This window comes from Nelumbo nucifera, chromosome 6 (genome assembly GCF_055504915.1).
Source record: "Nelumbo nucifera cultivar China Antique chromosome 6, China Antique-T2T, whole genome shotgun sequence".
Taxonomy (NCBI): domain Eukaryota; kingdom Viridiplantae; phylum Streptophyta; class Magnoliopsida; order Proteales; family Nelumbonaceae; genus Nelumbo; species Nelumbo nucifera.
In genome coordinates, this window is record NC_142654.1 from 39,263,080 (window position 1) to 39,289,337 (window position 26,258).

Consider the following 26,258-nt stretch of genomic DNA (forward strand, 5'->3'; position numbering starts at 1 on the left):
CTCTGCTTCATCTTCGGCGCCCTCATCTTCGGAATCGGGGTCATCTTTTGACTGACGCACGATGTCGTTAGTGATCCGCGAAGTAGTGATGGCGCTCGTGTCCAGCTCGGGGTAGAGGTGCCTGATCAGCAACCGACTAAGCTTGAAACCCTTACGGTAAGCCTCCGTCATCACGTCGTCAAACCTTGAAGAGTTGACGTAGTCAATGACGGCCTGAGTCTTGGCCTCCTCGAGAGCACCCTCGAAGATTGCAGTCTTCTCTCTTATGTCTTCCTGGAGGTACCCCACTTCTTGTTCCAACTTTCCCTTCGCCTCCTTGAGGCCTTGCACTTCAAGCTTCAAGGCATCCCGCTCAGCCTTGAGGTTGTTCACCTCGAGCCCTAAGGCCTCCTGACCGACCTTGAGGCCGTTCACCTCGGCCCTCAGCTTGCCTTTGTCTCGGGCCAACTTCCCCTTCTCTTCCATTAACACCTCGATGAAGCTCTTTTGAGCCAAGGCGTCACTCTCCAGGCGGTGGACCTGACAGCGAGCTGCCCTCAACTCAGTATGGACTGCGCGAGATGACTTCTCAGCCTCCAAAGCCCGCCTCAGGTGCCGATCTGATTGAAGGGTCAAGGCACGAATGGCGGTGTTCACCTGCAAAAGGGGAACCGGTCAAGAGGGAAATAAAAAAAAGAAACAGAAGAGGCGAGGGGCGAAAAGAGAAGAAAGACTCACCACCATAGTATGAGTGGCAGCTCGGGCGCCGAGCTGACCAGGAGTGAGTTCGACCCACTCACTGACCTCCCCCAGGTATGCAGCCAGCTTGCTATTCCTCAGGCTACACTGGGGGTTCAGGACGGTTTGGCTCCCCTGACCCTCCGAGCTGGAAGCCGTCATCTCCACATCACGAGTGGAACTCTCAGAGGCTTCGGCGGCAACTTCGGCAGGATGAGCCCCGGCAGCAGTAGCATTGGCCTCGGCAACGCTTTCACCAGTAGGTCTGGTGGGCTTGCCAGCAGGCTCGGTGGGCCTAACGGCAGGTTCCGCCATCATATCGGGCCCCTTAGGCACGGCCCCTTCTTCCAAGTCGACGACAAGCGCGGCTACCACCTCGGGCCCCGAGGCAGAAGTCTGCGAAGGTTGGGGCTCAGCTGAAGCTCGCAGGGACTCAACGCGCGCCTTCTTGGCTACGCGTTTCTTTCTCTTCATCTGGCGGAAGAGCTTCTGGTTGTCTATTCTCTCCGCCTCCATGGGACCTGCAGCGAAACACGACATCAGCAACCCGAAGTAAACATATGAACAGAAAGTCGAAGTGGAGGAAAACCTACCCGGGCTCAAGCTCGCCTGGACGAGCTTCTCCTCATAAGTGAAGTCTTTATAATTCAACCCGAGCTAAGCCAGTGACTGGAGCACCTTCTTGGTCTTCCCGTCTAGGATGACACCGGGGTCTTGAACGGCTATCCTCCAATCGGTCGGGAAGGGTCACCCCGTACTGATCCGGACTACAAAGTAGTCCCGCTTCCAAGCTGGGACTTTGCTCGGGAGCTTGTTCATGAGTTTGAAACTCAGGCGGGGGGACAGATAGTAGGATTGCCTGTGCCCGGGGAGAGCGCCCGAAGCGCTCTTCTTTATAGCCAAAATTGTACTGAGAACATCTAACTCTATGGAGAGGGAACGATCAAAGCAAAGAGAGATGGACCCCACCACATTCCGTATGGAGTTTGGGTGGAGTTGGTCCAGGGTGATGTTAAAGTGTACCAACACCTCAACAATCAAAGGGTGAAGAGGAAATCGGAGCCCGGCTATCAGTTGCTCCCTGAAGATCACAATCTCGTCAGGACCGTTCTCCCATGGGAAGTTGCCGGTGGGAAGGCTATATGAGTATTCCTTAGGGAGGCGGAACCTCTGTATGAGGTCCTGAAGCCTCTCCGAAGTCATTATTGAAGGCCCGAACTGATCTGGCTTCCGACCTCGGTGGAAGGTGGACGCCAAATGACCCAAAGCCACCCGTACTTCAGATGGTTTGGCAGTAGAGGAGTCACCCCGAGCCGAGGTACCCACCCCGGGCTCGTCGATAAGACTGTCTACACTAGACGACATAGCGAACTAAAGGGAAGAAACAAATTGAAAAGGGGAAGGAAGATCGGGGGGACTCACCAAAAGAAACGCAACCGGACTGGGAGAACAGGACGAACTGGAAGACCCGAGCTAAGAGACCTCCGACGCGAGCTCAAACGCTAATGACAAGAGCTTTGTGGCGAAGAAAATGGCCAAGGGTCCCCCTATTTATAGCCACAGCTGTGGGTTCCTCAAGGCGAAAACGGTTTAGCGCATTTTTGACGTCCGCGAAGTCCAAATCGCGTGAGATCCACGCGTAATCCAGACGCGACTCGAGTCTTTTTTTATTAAACTGGGCGCTAGACTAGTCCAGCTGGACGGAGCGCGCGACAAAGCGGCATGAAAACCAATGCCAAATCCACCCAGCGTGTCATGACCTCCCCGCGTTGGGCCATCGCCGCCAGTGCAGGGAGTGGGGGGCAATTGATGGAGGGTGATTTGGCTCGACCTCGCAGCACGGGTACACGTGGGCGTGACCTTGCTCAAACAGTGACTCAGCATGACAGCGCAACGGACGTGGCCACAACTCGGAGGGAAAGTCCCATCGAGCTCAGCTCGGCAACTAGGTGGGTAAGCCACTCACTGGAAGCCATCTTACCCGCAACTCCTCCCCGGGGTTAAGGCACTTCGGGGGGTCCCGAGTTTGGGGCACCCTGACCTCTCTTAAGGCCCGAGCTCCCCCCAATGGACCTCGGGCCACTCCTAGACAGGAACGCACCGATCCATCTCTAGACACCCCGAGGCATGGACACCTCGGATCAACCATCTCGGCATAACTTGCTACGGGCAGCTCATCACTCAAGAGACAGCCCGACTCGGGGTAATTCGCAGAAGGGTAGCTCGGCACACCGTAGGAAGGCTTCCTGCTAGACCGTCGTACTCGACAAATCTGTGGATAGCAGACATGTCCCTCGTCAGAAAGCGCCACACCTATCACCTTTAGAAAGGTGTCTCGCACCTGACAGGCACGTACCCTGCAACGACGGCCCTGTGCGTGCCACCTCAGCCTCGCCAGTAACGGCTGTGATAGACTGACAGTGGCGGTTATACCTACCCTGTCAGAAGCAGAGGGTCTGAATCAACGGAATTCAGTTATAAGGAACTTATTCTCAAGGAATAAGGTATCTTCGAATCACTGGCGCAATCTTCACTCTTAGCATTCGTTTTCCCTTCGCTTCTTGGACAAAATACTGACTTAATCATCAGAGTGTTCCTGCCGGGCAAACCCCTGAGAATTCTTCTTCTTCCCTCTCGTCCCAGGTACTTCTCAGGAACCACGTGAATACTAGGTAGGAGTGACTGGATCGTGCTACATCAAACATGGTTTCTTGGTTTTCAAACATGACTCCCAAACTGGCATTATGTGTTTGGGCTTCTGCACCTTTCACACTGATTGTTACATAACCACGTATAGCTGATTCAGTCATTCAGACGGCGTTTTATGTATAGATAAAAAAGGAGACCAAAAGAGCTGATCGTACATAGGCCATTTCTAATCAATGCATTATGAACACAACAATCATGAGCGCACTAGACATGGTGGCACGTAATAGCTGAGGGTCCAGGGTTTTACAACTGTGAACGGTCTGGCTAAAGGCCCCAAATCTCAGGGCACTTCGCACCAAAAAATAAACATATACAAGTAGATTCTCAAGGAATGCTTGCTAGCGCATGCAGTACGGGTTAGCTGCAATGCCAAATTAGCAAGAGAGAGAGAGAGAGAGAGAGAGATGGAGATGGAACTGACGACCTGAAAGCTACATATCATTCTTGAGATTTTTTTTTTTTTTCATCTCAATGGGGAGAAAAATATAACAAAGATCTTTATATATACAAATACAACAGCCTCTCAACCGAACCTGCTTGGGGTCGGCATTGCGAGGTGACAGGAGGATCCCTCGAAGGGTTAAATCTCAGACAAGGTCTAGAACCAGTCGGCTGGACATCTCTGCCTACAATCCCATTCGCACCTGCCCTCTGTAGCCTGTAGGCATCCCCTTCCCCTCAAACAGCTCTCATTGCCAACCAAGTGACCAACCATCTAACTAAGCAAGGAGGGCCTGTACCCACTGAGAAAGCTGCCCAATTCTCGCCAAGCCAACTAACAGTAATTGAATTTACTTGTCATCTATCATCTACAGCCCCAATATAAGTAAGATCAGTCCTCCTCACTCTCACAGCTCCTTTTAGCCAGTTGCATGCCTTTAGATTTGCATGGTCACCAGTAGCACCCACTCCACTGTTATTATTCAAAGAGGACCCTAACCCTGACCCATCTTCCAACAGCGTCCACGGGTCAACTTCCATGACTTGGTCCTGAGTTTGCGACTGCTTCAACTTCCCAAGAATGCTTGCAGGTGCTCGTGAAGAAGGTAATAGATTCTTCTGGGGCAGATTTGAATTTCCATGTTGGAACACAGGAGATTGCAGCGACGCAATAGCTGCACTTGAGATAGTAGGTGGTTGGCACGTAATGGAGAATGATGGAGGAGGGGGCATTGGCATCGCGGCTTGGAGCCGCCACCGTATCGTCTCGGGCAATTGCATGTGATCCAAGTCATTCTGCATGAGAAACATCAAAACAAAATACCACTAATTTATAGCAGCCTCTTACAAACTAGGAATTTATCCATGAGAACTGGAAATTTTATTATCAAAAATATCAAATCGTTACATGGACCAGATTGTACCTGTAAACTCTCTGCTGCCTCACGATCAAACACAGAAAAATCCCTAGGAGATTTGACGGTTGACTTGGAGGCTGACTTGGGCTTCAGCCATCTTGGTTTGCAACTGCTCAGCAACCCATGCAGGATAGACAAGAACCGATCAAATAGGCTGTCACCAGATAGATCCAACGATGCAATGACTGCTGGTTCCATTGGAGACTCCACCTCTCTTTTGGATGGAGAACTTTGTATCTGATATGATAGATCAGCATCCTCATGCACCACCCGACTTCCAAGCAGACGAAGTATGATAGAAGCAAGCATCTGCCTCATGTTCCTGCTAGACAATTCCCTGGAATTCCAGTTATGCAGTTTATAAAATTTCAATTCTATGAAAAATTTTACAAAATTAATGACTTCAATAACATGTCCCAGGTATATTGCTAGATGGGTCCTAGAGTCTGCAGTCATTGTAGCCATATTGTACATTGTAGAGAAATTTGAACCAAATAGAATCATGAATAGTATAGTAAATTGTAGGATTTTATCCCACTTCAATCCACATCTACCATATATGCACCTAAAACAAGAGTTAAACATTTGTATGCTAGAAGTCTAAGATGATATAATCAAGTTTGACTAGAAAGTCAAATAACTCGCATGCAATAGCTCTTTAACCAAAATGAAAATAACATCAATACCATTTCTAAATGGCCTTAAATAACCTAAATAAATCATTTTCTAGTAAGGTCGGTAAACAAGTCTTCCTTGACAAATACTAAACAGAAACGAAAAAAGACGGTAGAGATTTAATTCCTAATTGAATTGATTTGAATCAAACGAATTATCTTAGGAATTATTAATCAAATCATACAATTCAAATAAAAATTGTGAGATTTGTATAGAAAAAAAATCCAACATAGGGGTGATCATTCCTAGCTTGGCCTGGAAGCCCAACCTACAATGTGTTTTGTGTTATTTTTTATTATATTATAAATAAGTATTATAATATGGCACATAATATACGTACATTATATGTCATAAATATATAATATTATATATATCATATAATATATTTAAACCAATAGGCCCAGAAGCCTGTCTGGCCCATTATTTAAAACCCTTGTGTTCCGTGATCTACATCCAATTATGTTGTACGTTCTAAGGGTTGGATACATCATGAATGGGCTCAGTAAGCAAATTACATGAGTATAATCACTTTACCATTCTTCTTTCATTTGGATGGAGAAAAGCTCATAAGTCTGAAAATACACAGTAAGAGACGGTTAAAAACTTTAATATTTACCAGACAATTTTTATGACGCCAGAAGGATATTGTACCAAAAGAACTTTAACCAATCAGAATCCCTACATTAATTTTGATGAATACCAGTTGATTGGTTACACTTGTATGATACCAGTTGATTGCTTATCAATTTTTTATCATGCCTTTAGTATCAATTTTCTTTTTCTAATTTTTTTCTTTCATAATTCAGATCTTTTTCCCTTTACCCACCACATAAATGATAAAATGAGTTTCTCTACTATCATACTACATCAATCCGTCTTGCATATTACAATCAAATTAAGTGCATGTGGCCACATGAACACACTATCAAGGTTAAAAATTATGGCAGTGGTGGGGCTACCAGTGCTAGACCTTGTTGTTATGTTTCTTTGCCCACAATTTACCCTAGACAATAGTTACCTAAATCCCTAGATGATCTACAAGTTTGTCAACTGTTTCAACATGAATCAATGCACAATTCAATTTGCCTGGATTCAAAATTAGGTTATATCTCTATCTATCTATCTATCTATCTATCTATATATATATATATATATATTTGGTCAACTAGATGAAAGAAAATTCATTGTTTTTATGTTTTAGGGGGGTGCAGCTACAATATATATATATATATATATATATATATTTGGTCAACATGAATCAATGCACAATTCATTGTTTTTATGTTTTAGGGGGGTGCAGCTACAATATATATATATATATACACATCAAAATACATAAATCAGACACATTCCTATTACCCCCCCCCAAAACCCCATTAACATAATTCCCACAATCAGATCATTCCAATTACCCCCAAACCTGATTAGATAGAATTGAATGAATTCGAACATCATAGAAAGCCTTTTGCATGGCCAAACAAGAAATAACCCTGCCTACAGACTGTTTGATAATCTCCCCAACCCATGAAGTATCTCCTTCAAAGATCTTCATGTTTTGTTCCTTCCACTTAGACCAAATGGCTGCAATGGGGATGGAAGCACAAACCAGTTTGCCTTTTCCATTCAGACCTTCCAAAGAGAGGACTCTATGATTTACTCTTCAGGATGGAACAATCTGTAGAAGGGAATAAGACAAGGAGACCCTCTCTTTCCAGAATTGGTAAATGCTGTCATTATTCAGTATTGATAAATGGGACAGTGGTAGACTTATTTCCAGCATTGAGGGGAATAAGACAAGGAGACCCTCTCTCCCCCTTCTTGTTCATTTTGATTGCAGATGTTATTGAGAGATTGATTCACAGAGCTGACTCAAGAAATCTGTTAAGAGGATGGAGATTAGGAAGGGAGGAGAATCCACTCACACACTTGCAGTTTGCAGATGATACAATCCTTTTTTTTTTTTTTTGTGAAGGGGGGAATATAAGCTGGATTCGGAGTTTGAAGTTGGTTATACAGCTTTTTGAGCAAATGTCCAATCTTAAGGTGAACTTTGAGAAACGTTGTATTATGGGAACAAACATGGAGGAAAGAGAGGTTAGGGGGTGTGCAGATATTCTGGGATGTGTAACTTCAGATTGGCCAATAAGTTACTTGGGCTTGCCCCTAAGACTTAACCCTAGGAAAGGAAGTTTTTGAAACCCAGTGATGGAAAGATTTGAGAAAAGGCTTGCCTCTTGGAAGAAAATTTATCTCTTTATGGAGGGGAGGATCACATTGATTAGGTCAACTCTAACTAAATTACCTGTTTATTTCCTGACAGTATTCAAGATCCCCTCACAGGTTTCTAATAAGTTGGAAAAGTTGATGAGGGACTTTTTCTATGGGAGACGGGAGGAAAAGAGGGACCATAGGGTAGGTTGGGAAGTGGTGACTAGAAGCAAGAGGCAAGGAGGGTTGGGGATTGGGAATATTAAGAAAAGGAATATGGCATTATTGGGGAAATGGCTATGGAGATTTCCTTTAGAAAGGGATAAATTGTGGGCAAAGATAGTGGTTAGCATTCATGGGTTGGAGAACAATGGCTGGGATCCTGGAATCTTGGCAAGGGCCACAAGCACTTCTCCTCGGAAAGCCATCCATAATCTTATTCCAGTCTTTTCTCAATGGACCAGGTATGAATTGAATTCAGGTAAACTTATTAAATTCTGGGAATAGACTTGGGTTGGGGATTCTACTTTGTCAAGCCAACTTCCATCTTTGCATGCTCTCTCTGACCTCAAGAATGAGAGCCTATTTCCTCTTTTCTAGTCCCTTCAAATGCTTCCTCTGGTTTTGGTGGAATTTGAATTTGAGAAGGGTTGTTAGGGACATTGACTAAGAAGATACTATGTCCCTCTTGGCAATCTTTGAAAATGTGTTTCTGAACCCTCTAAAGGAAGACTGCAGAATTTGGACTCCATCCCCCTCGGGCTCTTTCTCTTGTGTCTCGTTCTTTCAGTCCCTATCCCAGCATCCTAGTCCCCTTGGGATGCCTTTCCCTGTTAAAGAAATTTGGTGCAAGCCTATTCCACCTCAGGTTGGGAGTTTTTGTTGGGAAACCTTTCTGGAAAGAATCAACAGGTGTGATCTTCTTCAAAGAAAAAGACCCAAGACTTGTCTATCCCCACACAGGTGTGTTCTTTGCAAAGCTGATGAAGAGAGTGGGTACCACTTTGGGTCTTTTTCTTTGAAGAAGGGAATGCTATAGCCCTTTTCTCTGGCCCAATTGGAGAGGGTGACTCTCTCAGGGCTGAGATATCAGCAGCCTTGGGAGGGATCCAAAGAGCAAGAGAATTGGATATTAGGAGACTGATTCTTGAAGGAGATTCAGAGGTAGTAGTAAGTTGGTTAAAGGAAGACAAGCCTGGTTTGTGGAAATACAACAATGAGAGGAAAATTTTAAATGGCTGGCAAAGGATATTGAAGTTAAGTACAGCTGGGAAGAACTGCAAATTCCTTTGCTGACAGGCTAGCTAAGCAAGGGGTGTATAGGGCTTCAATGTTTTGGGCCTTTTTTCTAATTCTGTTCTTTTTATGCTTGTGGGGGGAGTTAAGAGAGTTAACCTCCCTCTGTTTGTTTGTAATCCTTCCCAATTTATTTCAATGAAATTCCATTATTGATCAAAAAAAAAAATCTGTAGAAGGGACTGCCTAGTAGCATTAGATGATTCCTATTACATATCACCCGTGGTCTCTTTGGCATCTGATAAAAGAAGCAAAGGCATTGACATTGAATATGAAGAACTCATTTACAGAGTTTCTTAGAACAGCCAATAGTGTAGCCAACTTTCTAACAAGGGAAGGAATAACGAGGGAAAAGCTGGATAGAGGCACAAGGCTTGGGAAGTATAAAATGTGCTTTAGCATGTCAGTCTTGCTATTTGTATTGGTTCTCCTTCATCCTAATGCTATGGAATGACTGGGGTTTATTCTTTGTATCACTATATTAATAAAATCTCTACTTACTGTACTGTTACTGATAAATGGCCATTACTTGGTGCAATGGAAAATCTCAGGCTGGCATGCATGAGTAGGGCTGCAACTTGGGACAGGTTAGCCGTTGGCCTGAACCCAACCCAAAAGGTCAGGCTAGGGTTGAAAAATATGAACCTGACTTTATTTCAGGTTAGGTTAGGGTTAAGGCCTTGACCAACCCAAACCCATATTAACTTTGATAATATTATATAAGCATTTATTATGTATTTAAGTATTTATGCAACCATGCATCCATAAATGTATGACGTATGTATGTCAAGGCTGACACACTAGCCTGAAGCCAACCATGTGTGTATATGTATGCACATATGTATGATGTATGCATGTCAACAAATTTACGTTTAACACATTTTTTCTAAAGCATGATGACTATGTCGTAACCTAACTGACCTCCACCTGAGTCTAGGAAATAAGAACACTTGGGGCAAAAGAAAGTAAAAAAGTCAGGCCAACCAAACCAAAATCATGATCCCAACCCAATCCAAAAACGTTGGGTTGGGTTATGGTTAGAATTGAGGACTCAACAGTTTGGGTTGGTTTAGGGTTGACCTCAACCCTACCTATCCCAGCCCAACTTGCACCCCTATGCATGAGAACGTGGGGTTCAAGTACCAGGGTGGCCACTTTGTATGAAAATACAAAATGCCAAAGGTTTGAGCCTACTGTTACTGATAAATATTCTCCCAAGGGAGAACATGGAAGCTTAAAATCATATCCTCCAATAGTTCGCAATATTGGATTTGTTGTGCCAACAGATTGCAACTGTTACATGCACTGCAAGAAGAAATTAATCTGCGCCTGAACTACTGTGTACATCCAGCAAGAGATAGTACAACAGCATATAGGCACAACAATTGGAATCAGAGCATATTATTACCTATCTGCATAAATGAGTGGAAGAAACCTGAGGAGGAATTGCAATCGCAACCACATTGAAGCTCGCAATGCTGCAGATGAGGGTGGTGCAGAATCAGATAGTCCTATTAATCGCCTACCTAAACCAGGACTGCCATGCCTTGTTCCTTTGCGGCTGCTGCTTTTGCTTGTGCTGCCTTCAATCCCAGAAGGAACTGCTCCAGCCTGCTTATTTATGCCATGGGTAACTGCATTTATTTGTTGCTCAATATTATTCATTTGTTTGATTAATTCATTTGCAAATGTATTGCGCGACTCACTGGAACTCCTATCTATGCAAGGAAGAACCAACTCAATGAGAGCTCTCTCAGTTGCATACTGCTGACTGGAATTGAACACTTCAGCATCCAAGATTTGGGTGGTCACCCTTCCCAGCCTCTTAAAGTCAATGCCTTCTTCCACAACTTCCCCTTCTTCAAGGGAGCTCACTTCAAATTTCTTTCTCTCTCCTTTGCTTGCTGCTAGATCAGCAGCAGAATGTGGCCATCCCCATGGCTTCCAAAATTGAATTTTAGTTGAAAGACCCCTTAATTGAGCAACATTAATAAGGCGTTGTCTGATAGACTTGCGTCCAAAAAGGACATCATGACCAGCCAGAAACCATTTAGCATGTAACAGCAGTGATTCCTCCAATGATTTCCCAAGTAGATGTACTACCTCTGAATAAAGGGGAGAAGCATCAGGTCTGACTAGTAATCTTGTGAGGATTATCTCATTGAAATTGTTTTCATTCTCAGAAAGAACAGAGTTGTCAGAATTAGGAAAAAGAGAGCGAATAGCTTCTACAAATGACATATTATGGGTATCAATTTTTTCAATAAGCGCTTGTTCATTCAAGAGAAGCCTAAGCTCTACCCACTGCCAATGAAACTTTGCTGGTTGAAGGGTATCGAGAACATGCACTAGCTGATCCTGAAGTTTTATCTCACTTTTCGTGTGTTGTAATTTTGATTCAGCACTCCCAGAGACCTGAACCCCATCATCTTGTGAGATCATGGATTGTGGAATTTTACAATCAAGGATTGCATTCAGGAAAAGTCTTGCACGGAGAGGTACAAATGCCATGGTTTTCATATGTTTGTCTGCACCATGCATTTCCAGCATAGCCACAAACTCAGAATTAGCAACATCTGAGGCTAAGAGATCATAGAAAGCACAAGTGTCTCGTAAGCATACATCCCGAAAAGGTTGGTGCGTGATGGCTTCACCTATGGCTGAAGCCAATGACTGATTCAATTGAACATCATGAGTTATAGTATTACTATTGAGAACATATGGTCTCCATAACATTAAAGCAAAGATTGAATAGGCAGGAGGCAAGACCAAGCTAAGAGGAAGCATTCGCTGCATTCTTGAAAGAGCTAATATATATGGTTCACCAAGGAGCTCCACAATTAGCCCATCAGAAACTGTTCTATAATTTCCAACAAGTAGTCTAAACCAGTGCAAATACACTTCAATAGAGTTATCCACCTTAAAAGCACTAACTGAACGAGAAATTCCATTAGAACTAGACTTTGCACTCCTCACAAATTGGAGAATGTCCAATCCTTCCTTTAACCTCAAGGCAGATACCATCCTCTCCAGACTAGCAGCTCCATGAACAACTGCACCAATCACAAGTGCAGATACAGCAGCTGCAGCTTTTGTGGCCCTCCCAATAAATACTTTTGTATAGTTAGTCAACATTTCATTTGACAGATTGGTGCTGGAATCATGAGCTTCAGGTGACAGTTGAAACTGACTACGAGAGCCTTTTCCTGGAGCAAGGGCTGCAGCAACAGCAGAAGAAGCTTCTATGGAAAGAGCTATCTCAAATACACGGCTCTGACGCTCTCCAATAGCTTCCTTCAGTAAACTGAGGCAAGCTATGTGAATGCGTAAAATATGCCGAGCACAATTCAATGATGTTATAGGAGATGGAAAGCTTTGGTAGTTACCACTTGCTGTGAAGTCTGGCATTTTTGCTAAAGCTGGACCTACATTAGCAACAATAGCAGAAACAGCAGAGGCCACAATAAAGGGATCCACCTCTTGAGATGTACTGCTGTTCTGCCTAGTACATTCTATTAGTCCCAAAACAATTTGTTGAGCTATGCGATATCCATCATCACATTTTTCTATGACTGGGCCTTTTGGAGTACCTGCTGCAAATAACTTTCTTTCTTTTCCAAAGAAAGAATGCATAGCTTCATCAACATGCTTTTGCACCATCTCTTTCATGCTCGGGATTGGTCTAGTCAACCTGCCACTTAATTTCTGACGGAAATAATCATCAAGATCATCCACACCAGCTGGAACACCAAGCGAAAATCCCAAGTTTTCATCCAGTGATCGTCCAGATTCAAGTTCAACAAGAAGTCTCTGATCAGATGTTGCCTTAAAATTCTTCTCCCATTTTTCCACACTAACCATGTTACCATATTTCTTTAACAAGTTTCGAGCATAAACAAATGCTGCTGAACCAGAAGCCCTTCCATTAGAAGCCATGACTGCAGCAGCTCGAACCATAGAGGCACAAAGAACTTCAGGAATAAGATCTGCTGCTACAAGTATGCTCTCATACCTGAAAAAAGTAATGATTTTTAGTATTATACAAGACGAGCTAAAATGCAATTGTCATACCATGCATGCATAAAGCTATGCAGCTTCAAGTGGCACTGCAGTCATAGAGAAATAAAATAATATGCAAGGAGTCTCCAAAAATGAAACTATTTTATAGGGAACTGCTTCAGCCATGGTTTAAAATGTCAACATATTTCCTAATATTTCCATGAAATATTTTTCCAAGTGTACCGACAAAATATATTATTGAAGTCAGTTTCAAGAGGCATTAAGATGGAGCTGTGGAGGAAGTGAGTGAAGATTGAAGCAAAGAGTTTTTTGTACAAGAGGATCATGATAACAGAGAAGGTTACTTTGAAGATTAAGGAAGTGAATATGGCGATGGTGCTACTGTGTGTAGAGAAGTTATAGTATGGTTTAAGAACTTCATAGAAGGGGATCTTTATTCAAGTAGGAACACTGAGTGGAAAAGTCATAAACTGGAAGGAGATAGAAGGTTTAATGCAGAGACGAAGAAAAAAAAATTGGATAGATTAAAGGAAGAGGAAGAAAAATTTTAAAGGAAGATTTATCTCTCTAAGAGTTTTCCAGGAAGGAAACCAGAAGGAAGAATGGGGGAAGGTTGGAAAGAGTTGCTTGGATTACTACAGGACTAGCAGGAGATGATAGATGAGCTTATGATTGAGGTTAGTACACATAAAGAGTCAGAAGATGGATTATAAACCAGAAAATCTGAAGATAGAAATTAGTCATTGGAATCTGTTTCTTCAGATGTTTGGTTTGGGGAAAGAGTTTTTTTTTTTTGATAAATGAGAATAATTTTATTAATTAAAACAACGAAAATACAATCAGCCTAGAAGGCATGAGATGTTACCTCCCCCAAGGACTGAATCATATACACTAAACATGCCCAAACCTGAAACACAAATTACAAAGTAGCCCAAAACAGATCTCCCCTTGACACCCCTTGCTTGGCCAGAGAATCCACCATTGCATTTGCTGATCTGCTGACCCACTGAAACCTTAGTCATATTTCTTGTCATCCATTTAACTTTCTTTAACAGATCCCTGTAGCCCCAACAAGCTGTATCTGGGCTATTCAGTCAGCCCACTACTACCTTGGAATCCCCTTCTACTAACAAATTGTTCACTTCAATTTGACTAGTCATCTGTATACCTTGTACCGCTGCTAGTAACTCTGCCCTTACAGAATCACCTTCACCCACTGGTCCTGAAAATAGAGACAACATATTGCTGTCTTTGTCTCTCAGAATCCCACCAATTCCGGATGAACCTAGGTTACCTTGGCAGCTGCCATCAAAATTCAATCTTACCACTCCATCCGGTGGGGGTTTCCATTCAACTTGTGGTTTGTTCTTGGTGGAGACTGTAGAAGCCACTGCTGCCCAGTCTCTCATCAAAGGAGAAATCTGCCAACAAATGTGAAGATTTTAACCATGAGATTGCCCTTGTCAATATGCATTCCTTGATTTCAGCAAGACTTCTTTCCTTTTCTGGAAATATTCTAGCATGTCTCTCCTCCCATAAAATCCACAAGGTAGCGGCTCTGATACATTTCCACATTAGCTTCCTTCTTTTTGTCAATCTCCCAAAAGCAGCCGGAGTGAACAGCAGCTTTACTTCAGAGGGCAAGTTCCACCGCACCCAAATAAAGAAATAACCCAGTTCCAAATATTGGCAGCAAAGGAGCCCGATATCAACAAATGGTTACAGTCCTCACCCTTCACTTTACACATGAAACACCAATTTGGGGACAGACACATAAAAGGTTTCTTCTTTTGCAAGTTTTCCACAGTATTGATCTTACCATAATAGGCTTCCCAATAGAACACTGCTATTTTGGGGGGTATTGGCCTTGACCAAACCTCTTTAACAGGGAAGAGCTGAAAGGAGGGGTTAGAGCAAAGGGATTTAAAGAAAGATGCACAAGTGAAGGAGCCAACCGAGGTTAGGGCCCAGACTCTTTTATCCGGATTAGTGGGGTCCAAACACACCAAATCTAGAAGCAACAATAGCTCTGAAACACAGAAATTCTTCATCCCTTAATCCTCTTTGAAACCCAAAATCCCAGTTTAAAGCCAAAGGGCAAACCGGGGGGGAAAGGAACCATGAAATGGGTTTCTTTTTAAAGGGGGAGATGGAATAGAGAAAAGGGAAACGATCTTTTAGCGGTTGAGTGCTCACCCATGTATCTTCCCAAAAAAGAATGGAGTTTCCAGAACAAGCATCGTACCTTACAAAACTGAGGAATTTAGGGAGAATGCCAGAGATAGCCTTCCAAGGTGTTGTGAGCAAAGCCCTTACCTGATTCAAAATAGACATGGATACTTTTCACTACTTCATGCCACAACCTCTCCCGCTCTAGGGGCCATTTCCAAAGCCACTTACCTAAAAGAGCCTCATTCTTACTCACCACATTCCCTAAGCCTAGGCCTCCTTTTTTGCTCCGACTCACCACCTCCCACCTAATCAAGTGATCTTTTTTCTCTTCTCCAGGTTCCCATAAGAAATCCCTCACCAGTTTTTCCAACCTCTTTGCCTCCCTTTCAGGAATTCTAAGACTGACAAGAAGTATAAAGGCAAGTTGGCTAAAGTTGCTTTAATCAAAGTAACTCTGCCTCCCACAGAAATATAGTTTCTCTTCCAAGGTACCAATCTTTGTTCGAATTTTTCCACCACCGGGTTCCAGAACCTACTTTCCTTTGGATCTGTACCTAATGGAAGTCCTAGGTAGGATAAAGGCCATCGAGAGAAAGTGCATTCTAACAAGGCTGCTATAGACTCCATCTCCCCTCTGTTCAAATGAACTCCCACAACACAGCTCTTCTCAAAATTTACCTTCAAATTTGAGGCCCCCTCAAAGTGAATTATTAAATCCTTCAGATTCCTTACCTCCATCAAATCACAACCTTCGCAAAAGATTATTATGCCATCTGCAAATTGAGATGGATTACTGAAACTCTATCTCTACCTATTCTCCACCCTCTTAGAGATTCAGCTCTATCCGCTTCTGAGAGGAGTCTACTAAAAGCATCGGAGACTAAAATGAAAAGGAAAAGTGACATGGGATCACCTTGTCTCAGACCCCTACTAGCTGGGAAAAAATCAATAACTACCCCATTAACTAGGATGGAATAATGGCAATTGGAAAGGCAATCGTTTATCCATTTGCACCATTTATCCCCAAACCCACGCTTCCTTGGCACTTGTGAAAAGAATCCCCAATCCACTAAGTCATAGGCCTTTTCAAGATCTAGTTTACAAACATAATCTTCCCACCCAAAGAGAGGTAAAAGTCATGTTTCTTGTAAGCCAGTTGACTTTCCTCAACAAGTTTTTGTGTCGCCACATGACTGAAGTTGGGTCTGTCAGCCATCTCACAACAATCTGAGAGTCTCCTTCCACTACCAGGTGCTGAACTCCTAATTGTTCTGCAATCTGAATACCTTGTACTGCCGCTAAAATCTCAGCTCTATTAGAGTCTCCTATTCCCACGGGGCCTGAAAACAAGGCTAAGATGTTGCTCTCCGTATCTCTCAGCACCCCTCCTATCCCCAATGGGCCTAGGTTTCCTTGGCTGCTACCATCAAAGTTCAGCTTTCCCATCCTTCGAGCAGGGGGATCCACACTACAGATTCCCTGTCCTTGTATGGCTGTTAGCCACCGCTATCCAATTTCTCCAAATATCATCAAAGGAAAAGGTATAAAAGAAGTCCACACAAAATGATTATTTTAGTTTAATATTGTCTATTTTATAATTATAATCTCCAAAAATAAAGAACAAAGAAGTATTTTACAATAGAAAGTAAAAAACTGCTTGGCAATTAGGCAAAGCGAGCCTCAAAGGGCACTTTGTCGCCTTGACAACCATGGAACACTCAAAACCTTTTTGCTCAATTTCAATCATTTTCCATTGAGCTTTTGATCGGAACCAATTACAAGGAGATGGAGAAGTCAGGTTGATACAATCTTAGGGGCCTATGGATATGAAATTTGCCTCATACAACCTAAGCCTTTACAACCTCTAGTAAATGCAAGTAGTCAAGCTCACACTAGAACAGAATTCACAGGCATTAGTCCCTTACAAGAAGCTTTCATGGACTGAGATGCAGAACCGCCGGGAGCGCGGCCTCTGCTACAATTGCGAAGAGAAGTTCGGCCAGGACACAAATGCAAGATTCAAAGGGCCTATCTACTCCAAACTGATGAGTCAGAAGAACCAGAGAATTTGGCAGACTCTAACAGCCTAGAGGAGAACAACCAAGACTCGCCGCAGATCTCTTTACATGCCCTGAGTTCCAGCTCCCCAAGAACAATGAGAGTCGAAAGTATAGTGTTAGGTAAACCCGTATCTATTCTGATAGATAGCGGCAGCACATTAAATTTCATTTCTGAGATTTTATCCAAGAAGTTAGGCCTAACTGTGTATCAGACCCAACCTTTCAACGTTTGGATTGCCAACGGCCATAACCTTCCATGCTCCAGCCTATGCAAAAATGTCATCATGAAGGTACAAGGCTACCTTCTTCAGGCTGACCTGCACCCTCTTCAGTTCTCAGGAGCAGACATTGTGCTCAGCATCCACTGGCTCACCCAACTAAGCCCAGTGGTATGTGATTGGGGGCGCATGACAATGGACTTCTCTGTGGATGGCGTGGATTGCCATCTCCAAGGTGTAAGGCCCATAATAGCCCAGAATCAAAGCCTCCAGTCCATGATTAAGTGCTGCATACAGCAAGGACACCACCTTTTGATGAATATGGGCCTAAGCCCAAACAGTCCCAAGCTGACAGAATTGAATTCAGAACAACCACAGCTAGAGATATCCAGGGAGCTCCAGCACCTCTTGATGAACTTTGAGGATGTATTCAAGGAACCCTAGGGGTTGCCACCATCCAGGCAAAGCGATCACAGAATCCCGATCGCACCAGGTGCTCCACCGGAAAATGTAAGACCATACAGGTATCCAAACTATCAAAAAAATGAAATAGAAAGGATTGTAGCTGAACTGATATCCAAGCAACACATGCAACCCAACTCCAGTCCCTATTCATCACCGTTACTGCTTGTCAAGAAGAAAGACAGTACTTGGTGATTCTGCATTGATTACCGGGCATTAAACCAGATTACTGTCAAGGATAGGTTCCCAATACCGCTGATCAAAGAACTCTTGGACGAACTCAGATCAGCCACTATCTTCTCCAAGATGGATTTAAGATCCGGCTATCATCAAGTAAGGGTCCACCCAGATGATGTCCACAAGATGGCATTTAGAACACATGATGGCCATTACGAGTTCCTAGTAATGCCATTCGAACTCACAAATGCGCCATCAACATTTCAGTCACTCACGAAAGAGGTATTTCGTCCATACCTTCGTCGTTTCATACTTGTGTTTTTTGACGATATTCTTGTATATAGCGCAGACTGGGCTGCTCATTTGGACCATCTTAGAATCACATTAGAAACTTTACGGCACCATCAACTGTATGCAAAAAAATCTACATGTGATTTTGGCAAAACCCGGATTCATTATTTGGGCCACGTGGTGAGCAAAGGCATGGTCTCAGCCGATCCAGAGAGAACAGAGAGGTTTCTAGGTTGAATCTTTCATAGCTTTCTTATTATTTTGCCTTGTATTTATAGATGTTGAAGTTGGTAGTTGTAACAAATCAAGAATCAAAATTGCCACTTGTCTCTTGTACAGCTGGTTCTTGCTTAGCTGGATCTTGCCTGGCTGTTTTTACCCCATGTGCTTTTCTCCTTGAATATACTTGTTTTATAACTGGCTTATTGGCTCGGTCTTGGTTTCTAACAATATGTGTGTATTTTGTTAAATTATCATGGTCTTGCCTTCTTGGATGTATGTTAGGTTCAAACTGAGCAATTATATCTCTCTCTTATTTTAGTCTAAGTTTGGGACTGCTTATTTGAAAAATAAGGGGAATCAAAGAGGCATCTAGAAAAGGAGGGGTTGAACCAGATTAGGGTAGGTAGAACTAGTAGGCCAAGTGCATTCATTTCACTCTTTGTAGGTTACATGGGGGTGACAAGTGTAAACAAGTTTGGGTCAATTATTTCGAAGCCCATGTGTGAAGGAGGGAAAGAAATGAGATTGGGTGGGCCAGTTTTTGAGCTTAAGCCATTGTGGGGAGGGCAGGTGACTTTCTTAAAGAGTGCATGCCTCCTTTTGGGGGTTTGATGACGGATTGTAGTTCAAGTCCATCATCATCTTCTTCAACACTGGGTATGACGCCAAAGGAAAAGTCAAGGCAATTAGGGTGGAGGATGTTGAGATTGTGGGGAGGTTTGCCTTTGTTTAAAAGACTGGTCAGGGGCTCAAATTTGCACTTTAAAAGTGAAATGGAGGATGTTGAGATTCTCTTTTTTTATTTTGGGTGATTACTTATCGCCTTTTATTGTAATCTCTTCTTTTATAGATGAATTTTCTTTTTATTGGTTATCAAAAAAGGAAACTGTTTTTATAGGGAAAAAAAAGCAGTTGGCTCAAGAAACCATCATAAACATTTATCAAAAAAAATAATAAGAAGAAGAAACCATCATAAACCATCATGCTAAAAAGAATATCCATGGACTTCAAACCACCACATCATAAAGATTCTGGTTCTTTTGAATCTACTGCAAAGACGAATGTGCAAACCTGGCTGTGTGATCAATCATGAGTGAGCACGCCAGTGTTCCATAAACATGGCATACAATGCAGTCTGGGTCCATGTGTACGGAACATTTGTGTGTTCGCTTGTGGTTGGTCACACAACCAGTTCGCACACTTGTGTTCACACCAGATCTTTTTTTGTCATCGTGTTCGCACCAGATTTGAACTCGATCATAACAGCCAAAATAGCAATCAACATAACATACAAGAAAGAATGTAGCAGAGCAGAATGATCAATCCTAACCATTCAATGAAAAAGGAAAAGGGAGGTAAAAAAGGATGGCAGCAAACCAAATCCAACCATGAACATGACAATAATCTCTTTAATTAAAAACTATTAAAAGAGACAAAATTTGCAAAGTGTACCTCCTAATGGACGATAATAGAAATGCTTCCCCCACTTCACATGAACGGCTTTCTGTGTTCTTTGGCAGCATCAAAATGCTTCTCCCCCCATGAGTTGAATTTGGAGTAGACAGAACCTTCGGTAACAACCACAGAAGGAATTTAACAGCTGAAACTAGGTCAGATGAAATATCCATCAAATACAATATAGAAGATAGCTCATCTTCACTGAGCTTCCACCGCACAGAACTCTTGTCATCACTAGGAGGCAAATGCCCTGTACGGTGCCCAACCTTGGCAGCAGATTTTTCCGACCCCTCAACAAGCTGCCTAACCAAAGACATCAACCATACTGTGATGGCCCTCTTCTCAAGCAGCCGCAGCTGTTTCAAAGCTTTTCCAATCAAAACAACATCTCCAAGATGTGTGGCTCTCATCCCATCTACTGGCTTAGAAGCTTCCCCTTCAATACTAGTTCTATGATGAGGACAACTTATTCTATTGTCACATACATGACTCGTTGATGCCCCCTGGCTACCCTCAATTCTAGCAGCTGCCAACTGAGCCAGGCTCTGAGTTTTCCGCACAATTTTTTGTCGACCTCTAGATGTATTTTTTGTTGATTTTAGAGGTGGGTCAACCTTGAATGACTCAATGGATTTAGGGACCTTCCTCACCCACCAGCTATCTTCATCATTTGATGGATTTGGTGAAAATCCTTGCATATATGAGCTCCTTTCTTCACTTGATTTCTGTTTCTTTGATCTACGGTATTCTTTGCATCCAGGTGTTCCTTCTGTAACATCCATCTTCTTACCAATTAACCAAATTGACCTCTTACAGCTCCTTTGAGATTCATCAGATCGTGTATCTGGCAGTGTAGAATAAGAGCTAGGAAGATGCAATAGTATTGAAATGGCTTCCTTCAATTCTGCAACTTGGGCCTTTGTTTTGGCATTTCTACCAGACAAAGGACCAGGTGCATTCTGCCCAGAACTTGGATTATTTTTTTGTTTTTGAAAATCAATATTTACATTATTATCATTACCATTCCTGGAGTGGCTTGTAAGATCACTAAGAAGTCCATGAAGCAGAAGACGGCGTTCATTTGAGTAGACATTCAAGGCCTCCTCTAGTGCTGAGATATCAGCAATCCGTACTTCCAAAAAATCAAGCATGTAAGCCCCTGGCAGCTGCTTCAGAACAAAATAGTGTCTCCTCCGTCTATCCAGATCAACCAGAGTTTCACTTCTGTCCATAATACCACTAACTATAAGCTGCCTTGCATAAGCAGGAGGATTAAAAATACCAGAACAAATGAGTTCCATGATAAGAAGTTGAAGGCGCTTGAAACCTTCACCTTTGCCAACTTCATGTTGATCTATCCAACATACTATGATATCATGCACAGGGCCTGGGCTTTCAAAAATATCAGATGAATCTATTCTTCCACCCAAATTCTTTGATTTATTTTTACGTATAGAGACATTCTCTCCTGTAACCCCACCTGAAAAACTATCATGGTGACTGGCATCCCTTCCAAGGTTATTGGCTCCAAAAGTGCTCCCATTCTTGCACTGATTTGAGGTATGCATATCTTCTATTTTCATCTTCAATAGCAGAACTGCAATGTAAACCTGAGAAAAATCTTTTCTGCCAGTGAACTTCAGGTCACAAGGCAAAGAAGTCCGAAAATCTCTAAAATCACATGTCGCCCACTCAAAAAGGAAAAACAAAGAGCAGATAAATGAAAAACTAACTGTACCCATCCACTTCAAGGATGATTGCAGGCATGGGCTAACCTTTGCAATCCAAATCTCTTCAATGCATCCATCACAGAGATCCTCAAAGAGAAAATTGTAAGCCCTTTTCAGATCTCCCAATGTCAGAGCTTTATCCAAAGCTTGAACAGCTTTAGCCACACCATGACCTTGAGGGACAGGACTTACAGCCTTTACAAGATTATCAGCACGTTTCTGAATAGATGAAACAACATAGTCAAAGGTCAAGAAATGATGATGAGCAACCTGCCTTTTCTCACCATACAAGGTAAGAAGTTCTTCTGCACCATTCCGAGTCTTCTCTGCATCCTCAGATACCTTTGACAAGAAAAATCTCCTATTTGCCACACCAGATAATACAGGCAGTGGTAAAGGAAAGCAATCTAAAGCAACAAAAGTATCAGGTACAGCAACAATCAAGTACCAGAGCATCTCAACCATAGCAGAGGCAATGTAAGCCTTCTGAGAATTATCCACTAAATCAGAACCACTAGAAGATTCTTGTATGGAACGAACAGCTACTTCCACAAGGTTGTGGACATATGTCTGTGATAGTACAATGGTCTCTATCAAGCCATATATAATGGGCAATAGTAACTGTAAAGTTTCAAGTGATTCTTTATCCTGAAAGTCAACACAAATATGAAAGGTAAAGCCCAATTCTCAATTCTAATGAATGAATGAACTACAAACTAGATTATTCATGATCAAATAGTAGAACACAATTCATGTTATATCTGAAAAGCAGCTCTATTTTTTTCCCAGACAGGACAGAAGCATAAATAACCTGGAGTTGATTGAGGACCCAGTCAATAACAAGAGAGGGATAAAGCAACCCTTCTGAATGATGCCATCGAATGATGCGCACCATATACCACCATTTAAAATATAGAGAAGGTTCCTCGCTTTCAGTAAGGCCCAGTGACGAGTCACCCTTGTGAACAGACCCAGCCAAAAGAATTTGGGGAGATTCATCCCTGTTGACAGAGAAGAATTCATCTAGTAGGTACTGCAAATATTCAACAATATCCTTTGTCCAAAGATCAGTACGGGCTAATTGTGTTTTATCTGTTGTCCCAGAAGAAACATTGACAGAGAGAGGTCGGATCTGAAAAACAACAGCTTCGATTAGGAATGCTAACATATTTAAAAGCAAATGCTAGTAGTCAAAGAAAATTAGCTTCAAATCATTTTTAACCTGATTTAGATAAGATACTTTGATAAACCAAGTCGCCCTCAACAATGGAATATTATGTCTAATAAGAACTTCAAAAAGATCTTTCCTCCTAAAACCATGAGGGACATTATCAGCCAAAAAATGAAGGCATTTATGTTGTTGGGATAGACCCTGCAGAAAGAACAGATGGAATTAAACACTAGACATTAGCAAACGCTTTAACAGGAAAAGGAAAGCAACAGATATAAGAAGGATAATTTATGACCATCTATACTTTCATCTGTAAGTAGTTGAAATGGGAAATATATTTTCCCCTTCAGCATGTTATACCAATTAAAAGAGATATGTATACATATAGACAAGCATTTAAAAACACAAACAAATATATGTATATAACTGCTCAAATTAAGAACCAAACATGCAATGCACTGCTCTTGAAAAAGAAAATTTTCATCTCAGGTTATTTTAAGGAAAAACTAGAAAGGTGCACAGGCCACAGAATCATAAGTTCATAACTATATTGTCATATCAAGTCACTTCATAGTGCCCACACACACAGCATAGTTCAAAATGTGAACTCCTCAATTACAACCATGGCAATTTCAGGGGAGGCAAATATGTGGATTTTACGTGGGATATGTAATAATTTTTTACTGGCAATGAGATATATAATAACAAGCTGAAGGAAAACAAATACAATAGCCTTTACTTATAATATGGGAAAGCAAAGAAGAGTGAGGATGAAGAAAACACTTCAAACCTAATTTTCTCTAAACCAACTCATACGAGAAACCCATTTACTAATGAGAGGTGAAAACACCACCTTTCAATCACTAGTGTCATTAGATGTCAAATGCAGGCAATAGAGTAGGTATAAATTGTCCAAGGATGTCTAAACTCTACCAACTCCAAGAGGTTTATACAAGAAGACCTGGACATGTAAATGCAGAAAAGGAAAAAGATTTTTTTATTGCACAAACATCCTAATTAAAATATATGTTACATAGACACGATAATATTATGGCATGGCATGGAAAAGTGTTGTACACAATTTACCCAAACTCAAGAACCCAAAAACTAATGAGACTGACATTTGGAAATGTTATATACACAGACCTGACAGCCAATTCAAAGTGTCCATGCAAGATAGATTGTGGCATGGAAATGTGTTCAGTAGAAGCATAATCAATCAACAAAAAATAATGAGAGATTGCTAAGAGTGCTGTTGCAAGTAAGATGTATGTTTGAGAGGAACAGTGAGTACCTCAATCCATTTCTTTCGGGAGTCTTCCCCACATGGTTTTTGCTCAGGAAAGGCACCTGGCTTAAGTAGTAGTGAACCCGAGAGAGGCACCCCATACACCTGACCAGCCTGTTGCATTTCCATAATGAAATTATAATTTTTTTGGTGGAAATATAATTCTAAATTTTCAAGAACCAAATGGAGTGCAGGCTGCATTTATTAAATAACAACAATGTAAACATGCACCAAAAGTTGTAGATATCAGCACATGCAGGTAAGCAGAACACAAAAAACAGTTAATAGGATACACATGACTATCCATAACAAATCACTGATGAATAAAATGATATTTAAATATATATCACCTCATGCTCTATGAAAAGGAAGAAGTTACCTTATGCTTCTGAGCACGAGACTCATTAATAGCCCTAAGACGTTTCCTGATTGCCTGAAAGAAGAATCAATGAAAAGGAAGTGAAGGGCAACACTAGAGTGATAAAATCATAAAAAACAAGTAAGTGCACATTGAAAGAGGTAAAACTTCCACATCTCTATTCTAACATAGAATGAGTGAATGACTGATTTCATATAATCTACTTGTAAACCTTATAGAAGGGAAGAAAGTTTTATTTATGCATTTACAACAGGAGAAGAATTTAAAACAAAATGATAGGGAAGAAATTAGAACCCAACAGATTAAAGATCTCAAGAAAAAAAAACCATGCAGACAATGTGGAATTCACAAAAAGGCATACTATTTTGTCTTGTAATGTTCTTTCATTAGGGATACAACTTAGGTCAGGTTGGGTTGAGCACTTAATAAGTTCTGAATAGACCATGCCAGAACCCAAGGTCAATAAAATTGAAATTCTTCGACTCAAGCAACTCAACTTACACCCTAATTTTCATGGAACCTCCATGTTTGTAAGCAAAGAATACAAGAGTAGCATAAAGTTGTTGTTTCAATAACCAAAAGGTTACCTCTTTGCATTTTAGGGCTACAGGCTTCGAGAAAGTTATAAGTTGAGATAATAAAATCTCTCTAGCTTCCTGACAATTAACAAGCAAACAGGAGTTAAATTTGCAAAAATCAAAATAACCAAGAAGGCATGTCCACCTAGTGCATGCATATAGCAAGCAAATATAAATTACTTGACATAAAACTTTAACTACATATGAACGATCAAATGCAAATGGAATACTAGAATGCAAGGACATGCATACGCATCACTGTTCACTAAAAACTGTACACAGTTCTTAGACAAGGAACACAAGCAAAAAGGATACATTTATTTGTTTATTTATCACTTCTAGCAAGACATGTTCAATGCCCTAACATGAAAAGATAATAATTTCTATGGGCCCTATCATGTTTGCCGTACAATGTCGTGCAGAACTGCAAAAGAGCTACCTGTCATCCAAATTGGAAAATTTAATGGACAAAAGAAATGCTAACAAGAAGCTCAGATGAAAGTCAATGCACTATAGACAGGCTATAGCATGAAAGTAACCTTAGGCTGCATTTGGTAAGTGTGCAAATGCTGAACCAAATCGAATTGCACTCCGTTTTGGTTTCACAGACATTTGATAAGAATATTTCTGATATTTTTGCATTCAAAATGGGAGTAAAGTTTGCTTCTTTTGCCCTCAAAGTTGGTCTATGTAAAAAGGTAGACTCCAGTCTTTAAATTCGTGTTTGTATCCATCACAGCCAAATATGTTTGGTAATAATACCAAAATTTCATGAACCCAACATATTTGCATTTCCTCCCTTACCAAATACAGCCTAAGAAACAATTGCATTTGTGGGGCCCATCATGCATGTACCACATTGCAGGTGCAGAAGACCCGCTAGCTGTCTGGTGGTATTGAACAGTGTGACTATATAATAGTGATTACCAAATGTAAGAGATAAGTGGCATCAGAAAAAGGGGATATAAAAGGAATAAATGAATCTATTAAATAGGTGGAAAAACTAGAAGGAATAGAGTCAGAAATGAAGGTATTTGAAGGAACCTAGGAGTAGCTCCAATAGGTGATA

The 26,258-nt window shown here is 41.7% G+C and overlaps 1 protein-coding gene across 4 annotated transcripts in view; it reads right to left on the reverse strand.

Annotated features, from left to right (window-relative positions):
• Nucleotides 1–3,667: 3,667 nt before the first annotated feature.
• Nucleotides 3,668–26,258, reverse strand: part of LOC104586377 (mediator of RNA polymerase II transcription subunit 12) — a 28,420-nt gene continuing 5,829 nt past the window's right edge. For 2 of the 4 annotated variants that reach the window (XM_010243586.3, XM_088889866.1), the window contains exons 5-13: nucleotides 25,199–25,267; nucleotides 24,612–24,665; nucleotides 24,239–24,346; nucleotides 22,996–23,145; nucleotides 22,585–22,905; nucleotides 20,038–22,421; nucleotides 10,372–12,975; nucleotides 4,791–5,121; nucleotides 3,668–4,662 (exon numbers count right to left, since the gene is read on the reverse strand). In XM_010243586.3, coding sequence (XP_010241888.1) covers nucleotides 4,225–4,662; nucleotides 4,791–5,121; nucleotides 10,372–12,975; nucleotides 20,038–22,421; nucleotides 22,585–22,905; nucleotides 22,996–23,145; nucleotides 24,239–24,346; nucleotides 24,612–24,665; nucleotides 25,199–25,267 — 6,459 coding nt within the window. In that variant the 3' untranslated portion in view covers nucleotides 3,668–4,224. The remainder of the gene's footprint in view (nucleotides 4,663–4,790; nucleotides 5,122–10,371; nucleotides 12,976–20,037; nucleotides 22,422–22,584; nucleotides 22,906–22,995; nucleotides 23,146–24,238; nucleotides 24,347–24,611; nucleotides 24,666–25,198; nucleotides 25,268–26,258) is intronic. The other 2 variants (XR_016077422.1, XM_010243587.3) reach the window with 2 other exon arrangements.